The following is a 19,096-nucleotide window of genomic DNA, read 5'->3' as shown; positions in this document are numbered from 1 at the left end:
CCAAATAAATAATTGTGACTATCAATAGGTAATTCTAATAATTACATTGTTTTTCAAAATGCTGATGTAATCTTGTGTTTATGGAATTTTGATTTCAAAATGCCTACATAACTTCTTCCCACCAAGTTTCTTCGCTACTCTGGTTTTCTAATGTTTTTTTCTTTCCACATATATATCTGTACAGATAGAATAAAATTTAATTTAAATGCAAAATAATCATTATATACATTTGCAGTTTTGGAACATTTACAATTAACCACACTCGCCTCTTCTTTTTTTTTTTTTACTGTTTCCATCGAAATGGTTGAAGGTTTTTTACTTACAACTTTTTTTTGGATTGTGTCTTTTCTAAAAACAAATGCAAAAATAATCCGCACATATGACAAGCCATTTCCATAAGGGATAAACAGATGGTAGATTTCTTCTTGAATGAAAATATGCTGTATTAATAAATTCTCTTCCTAGAATCGTCAAAAACAAATTCCTAATTCTACTTCTTCCGACACGTTTTGTTCAAAACATAGAAAGGAGAAAATAAATCCAGAGAAGGATGAAAAAAATAATGCAATTCTCATATAAATTGGAGTTGCAAAAAACCATAAAAATTTGAATATTAATTGAAATAGTAAGGATTTCTAATATTACAATGCTTAGTCTTAAATCAAAATAACTCTCTTACCCTTTTAAAACCCTTCCTCATAACAGGAATACAATGTATTGCAAAAGGAATTTCCTAAAATAATACTGCCACTTTACTGACATGCAGAAATGAAGGATAAGAAACTTTGCGTTACCATAAATTGCATAGGTCAACTAAAAAAAAAAAAAATCACTTTTTTTTTTATAAATCTAAGCAAATGAGGTGAAATTCAGTTTGTATTTTAACTTGTATCCAGATAAATCAACAGATCGACTGATGCACTCAACAATAAAACCAATCTACATGGACAATCTTCAGTGACAATATATAAGGGTGATGTGACAATTATCATTAATACTAAACGTCAGGATGACTGGGTACAATACACACTGTGCTAAATTTTAACATTCCATTCTTGACAGAGAAAACAACATAATTTTGTTGCAAAAATACTTCAAATTGCAATTGTTTATAAATAGACAATTTTCTTGTAAATTCTAGCAGATCAGTGCTAGAACCTTAAGAAGAGAGTCAACAGTTTTGTGCATACATTACACATACATTTGATACGGACAACAATCTGCTGTTACAAAAATACAGGCCATCAATTTTGATTACACTCGCAACCAATCCATGGAAATTGTTGTTGATCTAAACAGCGGTTACATTTAAAAGTGGATTGAATTCTTTTGAATTGCTTGGACTAATTCGAATACCATGAGCTAGCATTTCCTCTACAGTCATAAAATCATCCCAACCGCCTCTTGATTTTTTCTTGTGCATTTTTTTACGACTAAGATCAACTATGTCCTGCTTTTTGTTTTCCTCGCTACCTTGTTCCTTCAAGGCTTCCATGCGTGCTTGCATCATGAACTCGCGCCGTCTTCTCTGATCCTTTGCACGCTCAACATGTCGCTTACGATCTTCCCTATTCCAGTAGCGGCCCAATTTCATTTCGCTCATTGCTTCGTCATCTGTTGTTAAGCCAGCTCGCTCATCCTGTAATTTGTTTTCGCGGTCTTTGAGGATTTTGTCCCTTACTGGCCTCCTGGCAATATAGCGTGTTCCATCGCTACGGATTTTCACCTTCCATTTCATCTCTGGTTGTGAATCATGTTTACTATTTTTGTCTTTGTCCTCGGAAAAAGCTTTTTCTTCGTTCTTTTTCACTAAATGCATGTAACTACGATAATGTTTAGCATAATTTGGAATTGATGTGATGCTGCTGAGTGATTCTAAACTTCTGCGAAGCTGAATATTTTCTTTCTGCAAGAAACTGTTCTTAGTGTGCAAGATCTGTGCTTGCTCCTGAATTCTTGCAAAGTATGGTGTACGTTGCGATAATTGCGCCCTCAGACGTGGGTTAGTAGCAGGCATACGTTGGTGATGGCTTCCTGATTTTGATTGTCCTCCTGTTTTAATTTTCTCTTTTGCAGGACTAGCTGTTGATTTCTCTTTACTACTGGACCTGTCTCGTGAACTGGATGAGGATGATTTACGCGGACTTGATGGATTTGTTTTGGGTAAGCGACTTCGATGCCGTCCAGTTTGTAATGGTTTCTTGGTTGATTTATCAACAAGACTCATGTGAGCTGCACTATCAGCCTTACCGTTCTGAAGTGTCTTTAATTTTAGTGATAATTCAACTGCTCCATCTGCCTTGGGGTCTGCCTCATCCCCACTCCCGGCAGCAGTAGGCGGTTCCGGAGTAGCTTTCTCTTTAGCGTGCTCACCACTGTCAACCGATTCCATACTTTGTGTATTTGAGCTATCCTGCTTTGTCCAGATGCCATCTTGGGCATCTTGGGAAATGACAGACACCTGACTTTCGTGGGCCATACCCATCCATTGTCCATTGCGGTTTAGTGTGTCTTCTCCACTGACACTCGTCGTTTCCATTGAATCTGAGCCTAATCGCATCACTTTTGACTCCTTGCCACGCAAACTCTCACTATCAGTGTCACTACGCATGTGCTTGTCACATTTGTAAGTCAATTGTTCTCTAAATTTCAAACATTCGCTTAATGAGATTTCATCAACTGCTTCTTGTTCATTGGACATGAAACTATCAGTTGAACATCGCAACTCGCCGTTGCGAATTCCAGAAACGTATTGAATACATAGTTCATCGCCTGCTCCCTCCTGCTCAGAATCATTACGTACACTTTCGTCAGTCGCATGCCCCACACCGCTATCTTTGTGAGTTGATGCGTTCCCTGTTGATGTGTTTTCGGTTGTTCCTGTGTCTGTTGTTCTTGCATCATCATCTGGTTGACACTCCTATAAGAAAAAGCATCCACAATGATTAAGTACAGTTGCATCAACTTTTCATATACGTAAATAAAAAAAAAAATTACATATAATTTCTTTGAAAGAATGCACAGTAGATTGCAAATGTTATCAGGCTTTATAATTTTATTAACAGCATATATAATACTGGTATCTCAATATATCATATTACAACTTGATATTCTGTCACGTTTTTCATGATGATGTAGTAAATTTAATGTCATTAGAGGTATTATGACTATTCTATCGGCTATGTTTAATAGTGCAGTGTGTTATTCATGGTATATAGTGTCCTGTACAGCTGGTATAATAACACATAGTGTTTTTTCTTGGAGAGAGATGAAAGAGGACAGAGAATAATGAGTGAAAAGGCAGAGGAAGGAGAAGAGGAAATGACAGATATTCTGTATTCATTTCAAGATTTTATATCAGAGAAAGGCCGATATTCGCAATTGCAAAGCTGCATGTTGAAACCATCAATAACACTGCTACTCAGAAACATATATTTAATGAGTCATCATGATGAGCATTAAAATGAATTACTTTGCTATTTTTTCTGAATAAGTAGCACTACAGTGTTTATTCGTTGTCATAGCAACGTCTGATGCATGAAAGCGACTGATATCCGCAGGTCTTAATATTAAAGAAACATGTAATTTCCATAAGGTAAGTACTATGACTCAATCAATACAAACCATTTCCATATCTTATCATCAATGTTGATAAATTATAAGTAAAATGAGTTTTCAAGCTGTTTTTAAAGATGGTACATTCACATACGATCTTACATTACATATAGAAGATCTTATCCTTCTTATGGTAGAATTTCTACAAGACCTAGAGTACTATGAATTATGAGAAGAGTTAATAAGGAAGTGGAATAGAAGGAGAATTGACTGTCTAGAAATTGTAATTATTACATTAAGTTTTTTATATCCCTTCTTATTTACAAGGCATATATATGTTTGGTGTTGTATTACGATATTATCTAGATATTGCAAAAAGTAAAAAAATAAAAAAGAACCTGGAATATATACATGTTCATGAATAAATTATCTGAACCTGGACAATATTAAAATCGTAATAATCATGATAATAATAATTATTCAAAAAAATTAAAAACTTGTTAACCATCTTGAAACTAGGCTGTATTTGAATATACAGTACCAGCATAATTATATTTCTTTTTTTATAATTTGCCAAATTTATTTTTATTCATAATTTTCTTTAAAAAATCATCCACATAATGATATGTTATGTCAGATTAAATTATCAATTAACAATGAATCTAATATCTATTGATAGCTTGCTTTACCATAATTTTTACTGTAAATATTAAAATACCAAAAATCTAACAATTTTTATGCCCATGCTGATTTGTACAACAGTAATCTTGACAAGACATTAAAATCAATGATCGAAATAAACTCCAATGAATCATAATTGCCGGGAGGAATACCAGCAAAATTCTGAAAGGAAAACATATTCAGAGAATAATTTTCTCAGGAATGGATATACAATGAATATTAACGATTATATAGTGAGCTACAAAAAGCTTTTTAGAATTGATAAAGCAAAAAAGCTCCATAGATTTCAAAAATCCATTCATCATACAACCCCACATTCTTCTTAATCAAGCAAATCTGGTCATTAAGGGGCCAAAATGGTTTTCTTTATGAAAAATAATTATTTCAATTCCCATTGCCAGTTAACTGCAACGCTAAATGCCACAATGGCAAATCGTTGTGCTTTTCTAGAGTATTAGTGACAGTCCCGCATGAGCTATAAGGATAATAATCGTGGTGCTTATTGTTTTTCACTCAAATAATATATATTTTATTGACTTGTATTGTATACTATCAGTGCTTAGCATTAATTGCTTATTATTGTTATTTCTTTTTAGGAAATAGAATTGTTTTACATGAAATAACAGTAGTAGTGTATATTCACACTAGTATATTACTACTAGTAGTAGTGTATTTTAGTAGTGTGTATTCATTAATTTGTACGCTGTTCCTAAAGGTTGTATTATTCAAGAAAACACTTGTTTTAATAATAACACAATAATAATTTACATTTGTATATCTTTTTTTGGCTCCCACTAAGTATGAATTAATTTCGTGGGATGATATTAAGTATAAAATATATTATTTGTGTATTACAGCAAATTGTAGCCCCAATGTCTGATGCAACAAAATGAATTAAATTGATAAAAGAAAAAACATTTGAAATTTATTGTTTTGTAATATAAACAATAATTATCTTTTACAATTACATTAAGTATATTAAAAATTAACAAAAACATGAAACTGTCTTTTGAGTTATACAATTACATTAATTATTTAAAAAATTAACAAAATCATGAAACTATGTCTTTTGATTTATACAATTAAATACATTAATTATTTAAAATTTTATTAACAAAATCATGAAACTATGTCTTCTGAGTTAATTTGAAATTTCATAACTGACACTACTGCAGCCAAGATGAACTTTAAAGCAATAAAACATGACAACAGATCTATGCCCATTAGCACCTAAGTACATCCTATAATAACATGTTAAATGTAACATAAGAAGCATTAGAAGTACCATTTTTATTGCATGTGCGCCAACAGATAAAGAAATTAGGTTGAATTGTGCTAGTATAGTGTATATCATATCAAAATACAAGGCCTTCTGATGTTAAAATGGAGTATCTAAGTTTTGTGTTCCATATGACATTACAGTCTTAGTCTGTTTAAAAATTATACATATTTCATAAACCATTAAACACGATAAAATATTTTTTATTTTCTTTGATTTTTTAGTTTTTTTATTTGACTATATGGAAGTAGATTTTTTTTCTATTCCTTTTTTACTTAGCTCACAAATTAGCGTGGGGTGGAAATATTTTTAGTAAATGAAGGGGAAAAAAGAGGACCTGTACACAGAGCCTTTGGAATGCAAGGCAGGCACACACCCACCCACCCACCATGTTACAGCCTTCGTTAAAAGTGTAAGACACTACTCTGAACTAAATTACTTGCTTCTGTATTTATTTTCCAAAAATTATTAGTAGTTATGAAGTACTGTACTGTAATAATTACAATTAATGTTTACATAGAACTGGGAAAAAATATCACTCAAATGAATAACACAAACTGAAAAATCGAACTGAAGGTGAGATAATGAGTAAATGTCGTGAATGAATCACCAGAGAAAATGAATGATGATGTTAAACTATATGAAGAATAAATGAAAAGGATAAATCAATCAACTAACAACAAGTGTTGTTTCTTTTGGAATATGTAGTAGGAATCGGGAATATGATGCTTGCGTAGGCATCGATACTTACAGCATCAAGGAGACAGGCTGTGAACTGCATTGCCTCTTGGTGCGTTCGTTCCAACATATCCAGCTGCAAGTCATCTAGTAGTGAGTTATTATCATCAAACAGAAATTCGTCATACTGAAATGAGATTCATCAAATTATATTTTAATTAAAATTATAATAGTAAAAATAATAGTTAACTGTGAAATAAAAAAAATAATTGGTAATATTACTACCAATAATAATAAAAATTATTATTAAAATTATTGGTAAAAAAAACCAATAACAATATTTGTAAAATGGTGATGATATTAATGATGATGATGGCGAAGGTGATTGAAGATGACTATAATTATGAAACTCATGTTTGTTGTAATGGATGATAATCATGAAGAAGGAGATGATGATGATGATGATGATAATGCTAAAGATGATGATAATGATGATGATGATGATGAAGATGATGATAGATCATGATATTGGATGATGATAATGATAATAATAATGAGAACAATAATGATAATGATGACCATGGTAATAATGAATATTACGATGATGAATTTGATTCATGGCAATGAGCTTATGTTTCTACTAAAGGCTATGACCTTTTTGCCATGACATGTTTTTTGAATGTGCAATATTCTGTCATTATATCTCTACCATAGCCCATACTTATGAATTGTTTATGACAATATGGCTACCTGTACAACACAAAACATTTAAGTCCCTAAACATCAGGCAATTATGAATGGAACATAAATTTTCACTTAATGTTGACGTCGACAAAGATGCTAAGCAGTTATTTCTTATTTATTGGTGCTAAGTGGAAGAATACATCATTGTATTTCTGCCATAAGGTTCTTTTAAAATCACTTTTTATGAATACTGTATGTGAAAAGCTTTTGTTCGTTTTGTCATTAAATATAAGTGCAAGAGACCAAATGTCTTACTTAGAAATTCACCTAATGTGAATCAAAATGTGATCATAATGTGTATGGCAGAATCGTTTGTTGTCAAATATAATTCAATTTTAAATACAGGGAGAAATGTATTTTAGAGTCTTTTTTTTTTTAATTCATCAAGTAACAGTTTATTCAGAATACTTTACAGAAAAACTATTAAATTATTGTTTTGCATATAAGGGAATGATCTGTACCCATTGCCATGTTTGGAATTTAAAAAAATTACTAGTTTACAACCTGATTTTTGAAATGTTATTGAACTTAAAAAAAAGAACAATTCTCCACAAAAACTACAAAAATCAACCATGGAATGCTTTTAAAATCACTAAGAACAGTGTTCCTATTTGAAGACAATATAATAAAGATGGGAATTTTAAAAGCCAAATCAAAAGATTACAAATTTGAATACAGTATAAAATAAGAGCCAAATGTAAAAACATGGAGCTCCTAATGGCTGTGTTGGCATTTTATAAAATGGCTGCCACACTGGATAATGGCAAAGTCATCTTCATTTGTCTCAGTAAAGAAATTCAGTGGATAACTGAAATAAATTGAGCGTCATGGGAGTGAATCACACACGCGTAATCAGCTGTACGCACTTGATGCAAACTTCACACAGCGTCAGCCCTCGATAAGCTAGGCTACGAGTTAGGGTAGGTGCTTCATTCAAAAGGCTTGCATTAGTTTAAAATGACTCATCACGTTATAATTGTCTTCAGCAGCATATTTACGGACACATTATTAAGAGAATAGAGTGTTATTACTTGTAATGTATCAATACAACTACTATTCGACGTGCTTTTTTGAGTCTCTCGTTGAAGCGAGTGCCGGTCGGAGTGTGTCTTGACAGCTTTGACAGATGACTCTTCACTTCGTTTTCGTTCTAATGCACGAGCCATTGAATGCACAAGCCATTGCACGCTTGCCTGCATTCTTTTTTTCAGCGCCATTGCACGATTATCAACAAGTAACTAGAATAATTTTCTATAACAGATAAATTCAACTTTCATGTTTTTTTTCTTTCTCATTCATCAACCGTCGCTTGCGGGATGTACGTGCGTAAATGAACACATCTGACATTAAGAAAACCTTTGCGATGTATTAACATTTAATTCTCATAGTGGTTTGTGGTTTTTTTTCCTATGTGGTTGTCTTCAACATCACAGATTACAATGCTTATGTCTTGTACTACGAAAGGTTTTTGGGCAAATCAAGACTTTAAATGTCACTTAAAAACCTTTTTAAGAAAGACAGATTTCGAAATTCCATAACTGTATCTGTTAGATTTTTCAAATAAAAAAAGTGAAATAGCGCCCTCTACCAATACAAACCAAAGAACATTTTTATAGGTTGGTACTTGATTTAATTATGTATATATGTAAATTAACAAATAATAGAGGTATACATTGTGCCTTTAAATAAAGTTTATCTTATGCTATATTAGACAAATAACAAAATTATAACTTTACATTTCTGTTAAAAGAATGACTTTTGCTTTGGTATGCCATTAAATTAATTAAAATCTTTGCAGACATTTTGTTTGCAGTATTTACATCAAACGTCAGCAGAAGTCAAGACTTTACTGATTGATCAATCCATGAACCACAGACCAAACATTCATTAAAAGGAAATGAAAACACTCCATTTTGCCATTAGCGTACAGTGCGCATCACTTTATGTAAACAAGGGGGCCGCAAGATGTGTTTGTCGCTCAGATGTACATCATTCAAATTACATGACATTCATTAGAGGTCATGTGATCATCAGGTTTCACTATGTGTATGATTCATTGAGATTTAAAACAGCGATAAATCATCGGATTTTCTTAGCCACGTTAAAAGTGATAAATACTACATGAAAGGCTTCTGTGGGTTTATGCGTAATGGAGTTATGAAATCAATACCTGTCATGCCAAACACACGAGGCAACGTCACTTTGCATTCAACAAGCATATCCAAATAAGGCAGTGTCTAAAAAATTACCATTAATTAATATGTTGTTGCAGATAAAACTGACTTTAAAATGAGAATCCTGGTCATAAAGATTTTTTTCTATAATCCATTTCATATTTAACTAATAGGCGATTACGAAATTTCAAAGAACAGACTACTAACGTAAAATAATAAATCAAGGATATATTAAACATTTATACATAAATGAATAAGAAACAAATAACTCATAATTGGCTGAGAGGCGTAATGTTCCTGCTTCTTGCGCTGTAGATTCTTGTTCAAACCCAGCCAGCTTTGGGAGTCAGTTTGCTCTGCTCCTCAAATAACCCTCGCGTGGGCGTTGGGTGTGATAAGGGACAATGTATCCTTAATATGTCAGTACTGTATTGGCATTGCACTGTGGCTGCCGCGGATCCCTAGATGCCAGCTAAAAATTTGTTATCTCGAATATTTGGAATTGGACGATTAAAGAACATTTTATTTTATTTTAATAACTCATGCGATTATTTTCTGAACCTATACTTCTTTAGAGCATGGAGCTTGAATTTCTGATTATGGTAGAGCATCGTGATAACACATCCCACAGTCATTTAGCACCTGTCACCTTTCGCTGGTCAGCAATCAACCATGCATAACTGGCCCGGGGCAAGCCAGTATATTAAGCTGAAGAAATTTGTACAGGGATCAGTATGAACATCAACTACATAAATTCTTAACAATCTTGCAATTAGATTCCGATTGATATCAATAACTTGCATTATAATTCAACTATCACTTTACTGTATGGATTTCAAGAACATACTTTGTTAAGTACAGTTACATTTTTAACGAAAGGAGCAGTCTACCCAGAGGGCAGCGGTACAATCATGTCAAGAAAGCAACCATCTTTATTTCTATGTGTTTGTTAACTCAACAATTAATTATCATCATCTATTTTATGTTTACAATCTGTGTTATGATTTTATCGATAAAATTCAATATTTAAATTGCATATTTCTAAACCTATATTTTTAAAGCGATCTGCTTTCAATAGAACATATTAGAGAAAATATTTTCCTTGAAAATTTACAGACACAAAAAACTGGTTACCAGGAAATTTTTAAATGTTTGTAGTAAACCTTCTGTAAATCAGAAAAAAACTATATAAATTGTTTTAACATGTTTCATTGGAAGTGTATATCAAAGCAGGAACACTTTCATTCTAACGTAGTTAAAAGTCCAATCTACTTTTGGAAACTTGATCTCTGGGATAAAAATCTGGAATACAATGGAAGGAAACTGGGAAGGATATAGGGCATAGGAAAAATAACATCTCAAAAGTGGCTCAAAATAATAATTATTTGCTCCTAGAAAAACAAGACCTCTTTCAATAATCGGCGAATATATTTAGAATAGCAACAAAATAAAGTCTACTCAAGGAGTGACAACTGAAATTAAGATTAAAAGAGCAAACGATATTATTCTTGCGGCATTCAATCGGTCTTCGTTTATTTATAGATTTATTTATAGACGAAAATAACTGGTTCAGCCGTTGACCTAAATTTGTTGAGGGTTTTTTTCCCCATTCTCCTAACAAACTGCTTAGCTATGGCATTTTCCTTATATAATTTATATGTGTTCAGTCTTCGAGAAATCATCGATAATATAACCACGAACGCAGGTTACAAGCAATAATGGTAATCGTATCATCTTTCATGTTTGTGTTGAAATATCCATGTTTATAATTATCCCTGAACACTAACTTCCTACTGTCAGTCAAAATGTAATGTGTGTTGCGTATATAAATCAACTATTATAGGCCTACGTTATGCCTCAATAACAAGTCAATTATAATTAACTTAAGCTCTGCAAGTTTTTCTAGAAAGAGGTTGACATTTCGGTCGCATATTGATCCTTATATTCACTGACAAAATTTCATTCATCACAAATTGCCATCAATCAAATTTAACATGCATTTCCATTGTGTAAACATCAACAGCGAATTATATATCATCTCCGTTTCATTAAATTACTAGATGTTTATACTGTATACCTTTGAAAAACAGTAAGCTTAGATGATAATTGTTACAACAAAATTTGTTAACCGTTAAATTTGTTATTAAGTGAACGACTTCCTAAAATAATTTTGCGGTTCATTAGTTAATTTATTATGACATTTGAATTATTATTAAATCATAGAGAACATGTTTTTTACAATTTAATTTCAAATATAAAGGTTATCTGTCAAATGAAAATTTGTCATGTATAATTGAAATCTCATAATGCATTTGTCCTGTTTGTACTGACTTCACCTGTCAGGCCCTGTGTTTCATCACTTGTCCAGCAATGCTTTCAACTCTCTGAAGTTCTTGATTACTACAGCCATGTGGCTGAGCCTCTGGGACCTCATGCCAGGCCTACAGCGGCATCTTCAAGAGCACTATCAATGCATAGCCTATAATTGGTTAATTAAACCCCTGCCTTGTCTCAGGCTGTTCTCAAAGGCTTTTGAATACATGCCAGTTACTAAGGTGGTATGATTAATGGACAACTGGCCCCAAAAGATCTCATCTGTACTTTTTAATTCCCATCGCAATTACACTACTTGATCCTACACTCACACCCTGATCTTCAATGATAAATCTACCTATCCAACCCCTCAACAACATGATAAAATTGAATCTATTTAAATCTAACACCTCAGTTTGTACCACAACATAATACTAAAAATACAAATTCACTCTGGTTGAAAAAGGTATCAAAGGTACGGCAGATACAGCCTCTGATGTGGACAGACAAGTAGCTGGCACTTGTTTACCGGGTAGCTCAGACATGAAGAAACCCACAACTCAAGCGCTTTGACTTTTTCGGTCTAAAATAAATCTAACTACATTACATTACATTAACAGGTTCAACATTAGAATTAATGACAAAAAGAAACGCAAGGCAGAAACTTTGATTGGTACATAGACCACAGGTGGGCAAAGTGCGGCCTGCCGCCAGCGATTTTTTTGCGGCCCTTGAAAATGAATTAAAAACCCTATGTGTGCGGCCCGCCAAGCAACACTGGCTAGAAAACACCTTGTTTTTATGACCCGACACCAATCATATATAAAAAGTACTAAAACTGAGAATAAATTGGTATAAGCAGTTCAATGGAAACAACAAAGTTTGGGTGCAGCCCTCGGTATTGAATCAAAAATTCACTTTGGCCCTCCGACCGATTTTTATGTCCAACTCTGATATAGACCTATAATGTGATGAAGAAATAAGCCTACAGACAGACAGATCAGGTATGTCAAGGTATAATGGGTGGTTGATATAGACTTGTCGATTCCTCTGTAGTTTTGAAACTGTTTAAATATATTTAAATTACAAAAGTAGCATAAATAATCATTATTTGATATAAAATTCAGTTAAATTTAAGGCTAAATTCATATGCCATGCTAGGCACCAAATTAAATTGAAGAACAAACAGATAAGATCAGCAGATTAATAAATGGAAAAATAGATGGACGGATGAATGATGGATAGATGTTGAATAAATTGATGGATGAAAAAATATGGATTAATGGATGAAGAAACAGATGGATAGATGAATAGATAAAAAAGTAATCAATAGATATTTGAATACATTCTGTTTTAGTCGGATCAAGAAATGGATGGACGATGACAGATCACAGGTGATCGATGATGAACGCATAGAGGTGAAAACATAGGCCTAGATAAGTACTACAGTACTTGGATAGTAAAATGAATCCAGAAAGGGATAGTTTTTGGATGGATGGTTTTATTGGTTTTTAATATTTTTTTCAAATAGCATTAAGAGCATAGCATGAAAATATAGACAGGTGTTGAATCAAATTAAATACAGAAAACAAGATGTTATCAATTATTAAATTTGATGCTCAGAGCATTAATGTTGTCTAATATCCCATAAAATAATTTTATGCGTGCAAAAATATATTTATAGAAATCAGCATCGGTCAATGTTCAGCCTACATTTGCATTGCATTGTGGGTAATAACATTAGTAGGAGAGTGCATTTGAGTAAGATATCATAAAAGGCAATATTAACTTCCTGCCTATTACCATCCATCTTGTTATTCTTAGAAATCATTATTTTTATAAATTTGAAAATCTAGTCATATCTGTAGGATTATATACAATATAATATATGAAACGCACAATAAAAAAAAAAGGTAATATATCCCATCGGCTTCAGAAAATGAGTACATTCTGGTAGTAATTACACTTTCACTCCGGTAGTAAGCACGTCGCAGGAGCAGATGCTATTACAAAGTGAAACTGGGAAGATAGATGTACGGAATTGCAATGTTACCGATCACTATGGCTGGAGAGGAATTTAAGCTGATGAAATTCAGAATTTGATGTAGTTTTGCTAGAGCATTCTGTTGAAACATTTGCACAGTATTTACTGTTAAAAATGCATGATGATGATTTATGATTAAGCATACATAATCAGTAACAGTAATCAAAAGATTAAACAACCTGCTCAACTAACTCTCATCAAACAAGGAATGTTTGACAAACTGTATAAATAGTAAATATTGATACCATAATTACTACTGCTAAATTACACCATTAAGGAAATGTATTTGATATTTCCAGAATTTCCTAGTGGATCAGAGGTAACTTAAATTGACATAATAATAAACTGAATTTAAATAAATATAAATGCATATGTTTTTCTTTATTAGAAACTGTATGCAGTTAAACTTGCCTAAGTTGAATAATTTCTAAGTCGATCTAATTTTATATGCCAAATTGTTGTGTTTGCCATTAATTAACAATCTTTAAGTCAAATCTTATCCAACAATTTTTCAATGGCATTTTGGATTTGACTTAAGCAAGTTCAACTGTGGTAGAAAATAAACAGGAGACCTGGTATGTCATCTCTGATATATAATAAAGATTAAATACAAAATTAAATCTTCAACACATTATATATAATATACTATATTAAAGTGGATTAATGAAATAGGTTTAAATATATACTTAGTTTTTTAACAGGTAACATGAACAAAAAAGCATATTGTTTCATGATGAGCAAATTTTATAGTATACAGTAATTATCTATGACATTTAAATAAGGAAATCTGCACATTTTTAAAATGAATTACGACTTCTGGAATATACATTCCACAAATATGTCTAATTAAATCTGAACTTGCATCTTTCATAATTTCTAACACTTTGTAATCACTGGTGTATAATTTTAGTTTGCATTAACTTCAACAGAAACAATCTCATCTTTCGCAAAAAATGCTTGCCTGATTTACAGCGCAAAATGTGCCAGTAGCGTGTGCGATAGAAATGGGTCGCTAATTGCGTTCCTAGCTTCATTTTGTCTTTCTTGTCATGTAATGTGTGCTTTGAGATCTGCTTGTTTTGTTTCGCTGAACTTGTGGGTTATGAGACTTCCGTGCGATTTTTCGTCATCAATTATCTTTTTAAAATGTCATGACAATTTATGTGACATAAGTGGTATTTTCTTCTCCCTAGCCTAGCATAAGATGTATTTTTCTCACCAATTTTGCTAAGAATAACAACATAGTAATGCAATAAGGCCCATTCACATATGTCAATCACGCAAGTATTCTAGCTTAGCGTAACTGTGGTGATTACAAGAGTAATTTATTATGTAATTTCAAATTTGACTGCCTTACAAAATATAAAATATAGGTTTTTAGTTGTGAATGGAAGTCGATGCAATATAATCGATAAATACACTTGTTTTAACAGTGGCACGCTTCCTCTTGTGAAGGTGTGTTCAAAATAACCCAATTAATATATACCAAAAAAAAAAAAATGAAAATGAATTACTATAAAACTGAACACAAAATAATATAGTATATTGTACTATTCTTAAGAACTTGAGATTTTTACTGTTTATTTATTTGGTGGCCACATCATTAAATTCTAGTTTCTTATATTTGTAATTTGGTCACATTTTTTAAAAAATCATAAAAATACTGAACACCTGATAATGGGATAATAAAAACTACTGTGGTATTTTCTTTAACAATTTCAGATTTTAAAAAAATTATAATTGGTTGCCACATCATTAAAATGTCTAGTTTATCATTTATATAATCGCATTTTTAAAAATTCATCCAAGTATAGAACACCTGACAGTGGGATATTGTACAAAATTTAAATTGGCAATTAACTACCAAAATTCGCAGCCCAATTTAAACATCACAGATCATCTGTGCAGGTGAGGAACATAAAGAATAAAGTTACTTGGATGGACACGCAAGTATTTTCTTGCTGTTTAGACTACATAATTCTTGACTAACACACATCCAGGGGTGGTAAATTCTTTTCCTTTGAAGTCGCGGCACTTTGACTTTCATCTCCAATTACTGGAAGATACTGTTCATCACAGGAAATCATAGTTATCAGTATGAACACTAATTAGCACTAATTGACATGGAAGGGCAGCCCAACGGATCTTTCACCCAAATATAACTGCTCAAGATACGTTTGAGCACACTTATCTCAAGAAATTGGCACTGACAGTGATCCAATGGCCTCTAGGCTCGGTAGGACGGGAAGAATGAAATACCTTTAGCATACTCGTAGTTGGCCAAGCAAACAGCCAGCCTATTAGACCAGATAACTGATCCTCAGACGATAACATTTGCTTTAAACTCAACACACAACAGACATCTTAAGAATTTTTTCCAAAATATATTACTGTTGCAACTATCTCGAACATGCACTTTTTCGTATGCTAAATCTAAGGATTAATTTAAAACATCTAAAACTTGGCATATAGTTTAAAGGTTTAGTAATTCAGACATTTGTCTCTAGTTCATATAGAATGAACATACTTTTTTTTCCTTATAAAAAAAATCCTTTTAACATTCTTGTAAAAATGAGGTAACCTACTAACACATTATTCCTATTTTGTATAATATAAATTGACATAAACAACAATCTTTTTGTAAATATATAAGCCCTAACAAAATATGTATAATTCTCTCTTGTTTATCCTTTGAGCAATCTACTGATCTATTTTACTTAATTTAATAGATAAAGTTATTACTGTAGGCTCTCTGAAGCAAATTTTCATAAATACTGTTTTAATATACTATTGGTATGTTAAGAACTAAGTTCTTATAATTTTTTTAAGTTCAATCCATTGATCTAGATATTTGTGCAATCATAAAATACAAATGCATAAAATAATACAACTGTCGTTGGTTAATTGGTTAATAGCATGTATGTGTTTTTGAGCACACAACGCATAAACTCACAGTGTGAAAAGCTCTCTTATAGCGGCAAACAAAGTCCACACTTCACACCAACGAGCGAGTGTTGATCTTTAGCATGGCTCCTCACAGCTGAAACCGCGCATTAAATCACAACGCAGATTAAGCCCACTAGATCCAACCAAACACGCTAGGAATAAGGCTTAGGTAATGCTTTCTCTCTCGACCTATGGCTGCTCATTAAGGTAGACTAATTGATGTGGTATCCTGCTGAGAGAGGTTTTTAATTGTTTGGCATTTGCCAGTGAATTCAATTTAATACTTGACATTGTAGACTGTGGAGAAATCACCCTGAGCGATAGATTTTGCACAAACAAATTTAACCTAGCCCCCTGCAGATATCAGACCAGAGAACATTCTAATGGATTTACAAACAGAGACAGAAAACTTCATCAGGATCCACATTCCTAATCAAGCAAAATATGCCCATATATTTCCTGCAGGATAATGGGAAGTACAGACAAGTCTGCCTTCACATAAAATGTATTTGATTAACCACACCACTTTTCAATGTTATTTTCTTTTTTTTTTTGTTGTGTGACAGACAAATTGGCTTTGAGGAAACAACGCTCACCACTTCTCTTGCCTAGAATATGTCATTTGAATATGGAGCATTGTTACAATAATATATTATAAGCGAGTTCTTTATTATTTATTGCAGCACCCTTTTATAGAATACAAGCCTGCCTTCACATAATGTATTTGATTATCCACACTACTTTTCAATGTTGTTTTTTTTCTTTAAAAATATATTATTCTTTTTTATTTCATTGCTTGTTTATCAATTTTAAATGGGAAAAAAGTTGATCGTGTGTACTGCTGACCACTATCAAATCAGCTTCAAAGAAACCAGCTCTTTCTCACCACTTCTCTTGGCTAGAATCTGAATGGGTCATTTTTTTTTATGGAGCATTGTTACAATAATATATTATAAGCAAGTTCATAATTATTTATATGTGCACCTTTTTATAGAATACTATAATTAAAATTCTATTTAAATTTATGAACAAAATTCTGTTGTATATGTATCATTAATATATTGAAATTGCTTTTAGTGTTATATTAATTTTTTTTGGTTATATATGCCCACCCATATATTTCCTTGTATTTTTAGCAAATTATCTGTTAAAACTGAACTTCGTAAGAGGATGGAAAGAAAATTGACAAGAAGCCTAAGACTTTACATAAAATTTATTTTATATTTTTATAACCATACCACTGCTTTAAATTATATTAATATTTTGCTTTTTCATCTATTTGAAAGATGTTAACTATGCATACTGCTAACCATTATTAAATTGGATTTAAGAAACCAACTCTCATTCACCACTTCTCTTGGTTGGGGTGGGTTATTTTTTTATGGAGCCTTGGGGGTAGGTTATTTTGTTTTTATGGAGCCTTGGGGGTGGATTTTATTTTTATGGAGCCTTGTTAAATAATATATAAGCGACTTTATAAATATTTATTGCTGCGATCCTTTTTATAGAATACTATACAGTAATTAATATTCTATTTAAATATATGATAAAATTTTGTTATATATGTATCATTATTATATCTATATTGCTTTAATTCTTATAATTTTTTTGTTATGATATTCATCTGATTTATCTCATGTATTTTAGTTTAATATTATAAAACAATGAATGCCTGCTGTGGAGGCAGGACTTGTTCTCATGATTGAAAAAAAAAACTCTACCCCGTAGCCTCATAGAGACACTTTTATAAAACATAATCCATTTTGTAGTTACATGCTATGGATTTGAATGAAATAAAATTAAATAAATAAAATTAAAGTATGTTTATTACTTTGAACCTGATTCTAGATTTGGCATTATAAAGTTACAACTCTTAAATAAACTAGAACAATCTTGGATATCTACCTTCAAATGTATTAGGATTATGGATGCTATAATTGCATGTAAGAAAAGCAGACAGCTAATGAAATAACTCATCTTTTAAATATACTTATCTAAAATTTAATGGCAACATAAACACAAAATCTAGGACTGAATAATCACCTGTCCAGACTTTACAATAAATTTATTTCGACAAGACTGCATGTAAAAACCGAAATTGAAATGAGAAAATTTCGTACAGCAGACTAAAAGGATGTCACAGAACGGAACGTGATATATCATTGTAAAAGATGGGTTTGGGGCTTGCAATGGGGATTACAAACCATTGTATGCAAGCAATATAGTTAAACCTTAGTAAAGGAGATACGATGTAGTGGTCATGGTACCTGCCTTTAAATTTTAAGTCAAGGTTTCAATTCCTAAATATTTATTTTTTTAAGCCCATTCATTATCCCATAGTGAATCTATATTCAATAACATTTGCAGTAAACCACTAGACTGGAATTTTTTTAGGAAAAAATGGATAAAGAGGGAAAAATATGAAGAGGGAGAAGAGACTTTGGATAGAAGATTGAAAATGAAAGGAAATGGGAGAGAAGGTAAAGAAAATGAAAGGAGCAGGAAGCCAAAAGAGTGGTCAAATGTTAAGGCAAATGAAAAAAAAACTAAACTGGAGAGAAGAAAAAGGGAAAAACGAAAAGTGGAAAATAGGACTAAGGAAAAGGAAAATAATAGAGGAAAAAGATGAGTATGCCATAAAGAAATAAAATTGCATTGTTTAAACATTAAAAATAACAATTT

General features: G+C 32.0%; 1 protein-coding gene across 1 annotated transcript in view; it reads right to left on the bottom strand.

Annotated features, from left to right (window-relative positions):
• Positions 1 to 240: 240 nt before the first annotated feature.
• Positions 241 to 19,096, bottom strand: part of LOC117116191 (PDZ domain-containing RING finger protein 4-like) — a 58,963-nt gene continuing 40,107 nt past the window's right edge. The window contains exons 7-8 of the mRNA XM_033260191.1: positions 6,267 to 6,380; positions 241 to 2,920 (exon numbers count right to left, since the gene is read on the bottom strand). Coding sequence (XP_033116082.1) covers positions 1,292 to 2,920; positions 6,267 to 6,380 — 1,743 coding nt within the window. The 3' untranslated portion in view covers positions 241 to 1,291. The remainder of the gene's footprint in view (positions 2,921 to 6,266; positions 6,381 to 19,096) is intronic.

Source organism: Anneissia japonica, unplaced genomic scaffold, assembly GCF_011630105.1.
Source record: "Anneissia japonica isolate Jap-2015-1 unplaced genomic scaffold, ASM1163010v1 scaffold287729_len363858_cov192, whole genome shotgun sequence".
Classification (NCBI taxonomy): domain Eukaryota; kingdom Metazoa; phylum Echinodermata; class Crinoidea; order Comatulida; family Comatulidae; genus Anneissia; species Anneissia japonica.
The sequence above is the reverse complement of the archived record's forward strand: the minus strand, read 5'-3'. Positions and strand labels throughout refer to the sequence as shown.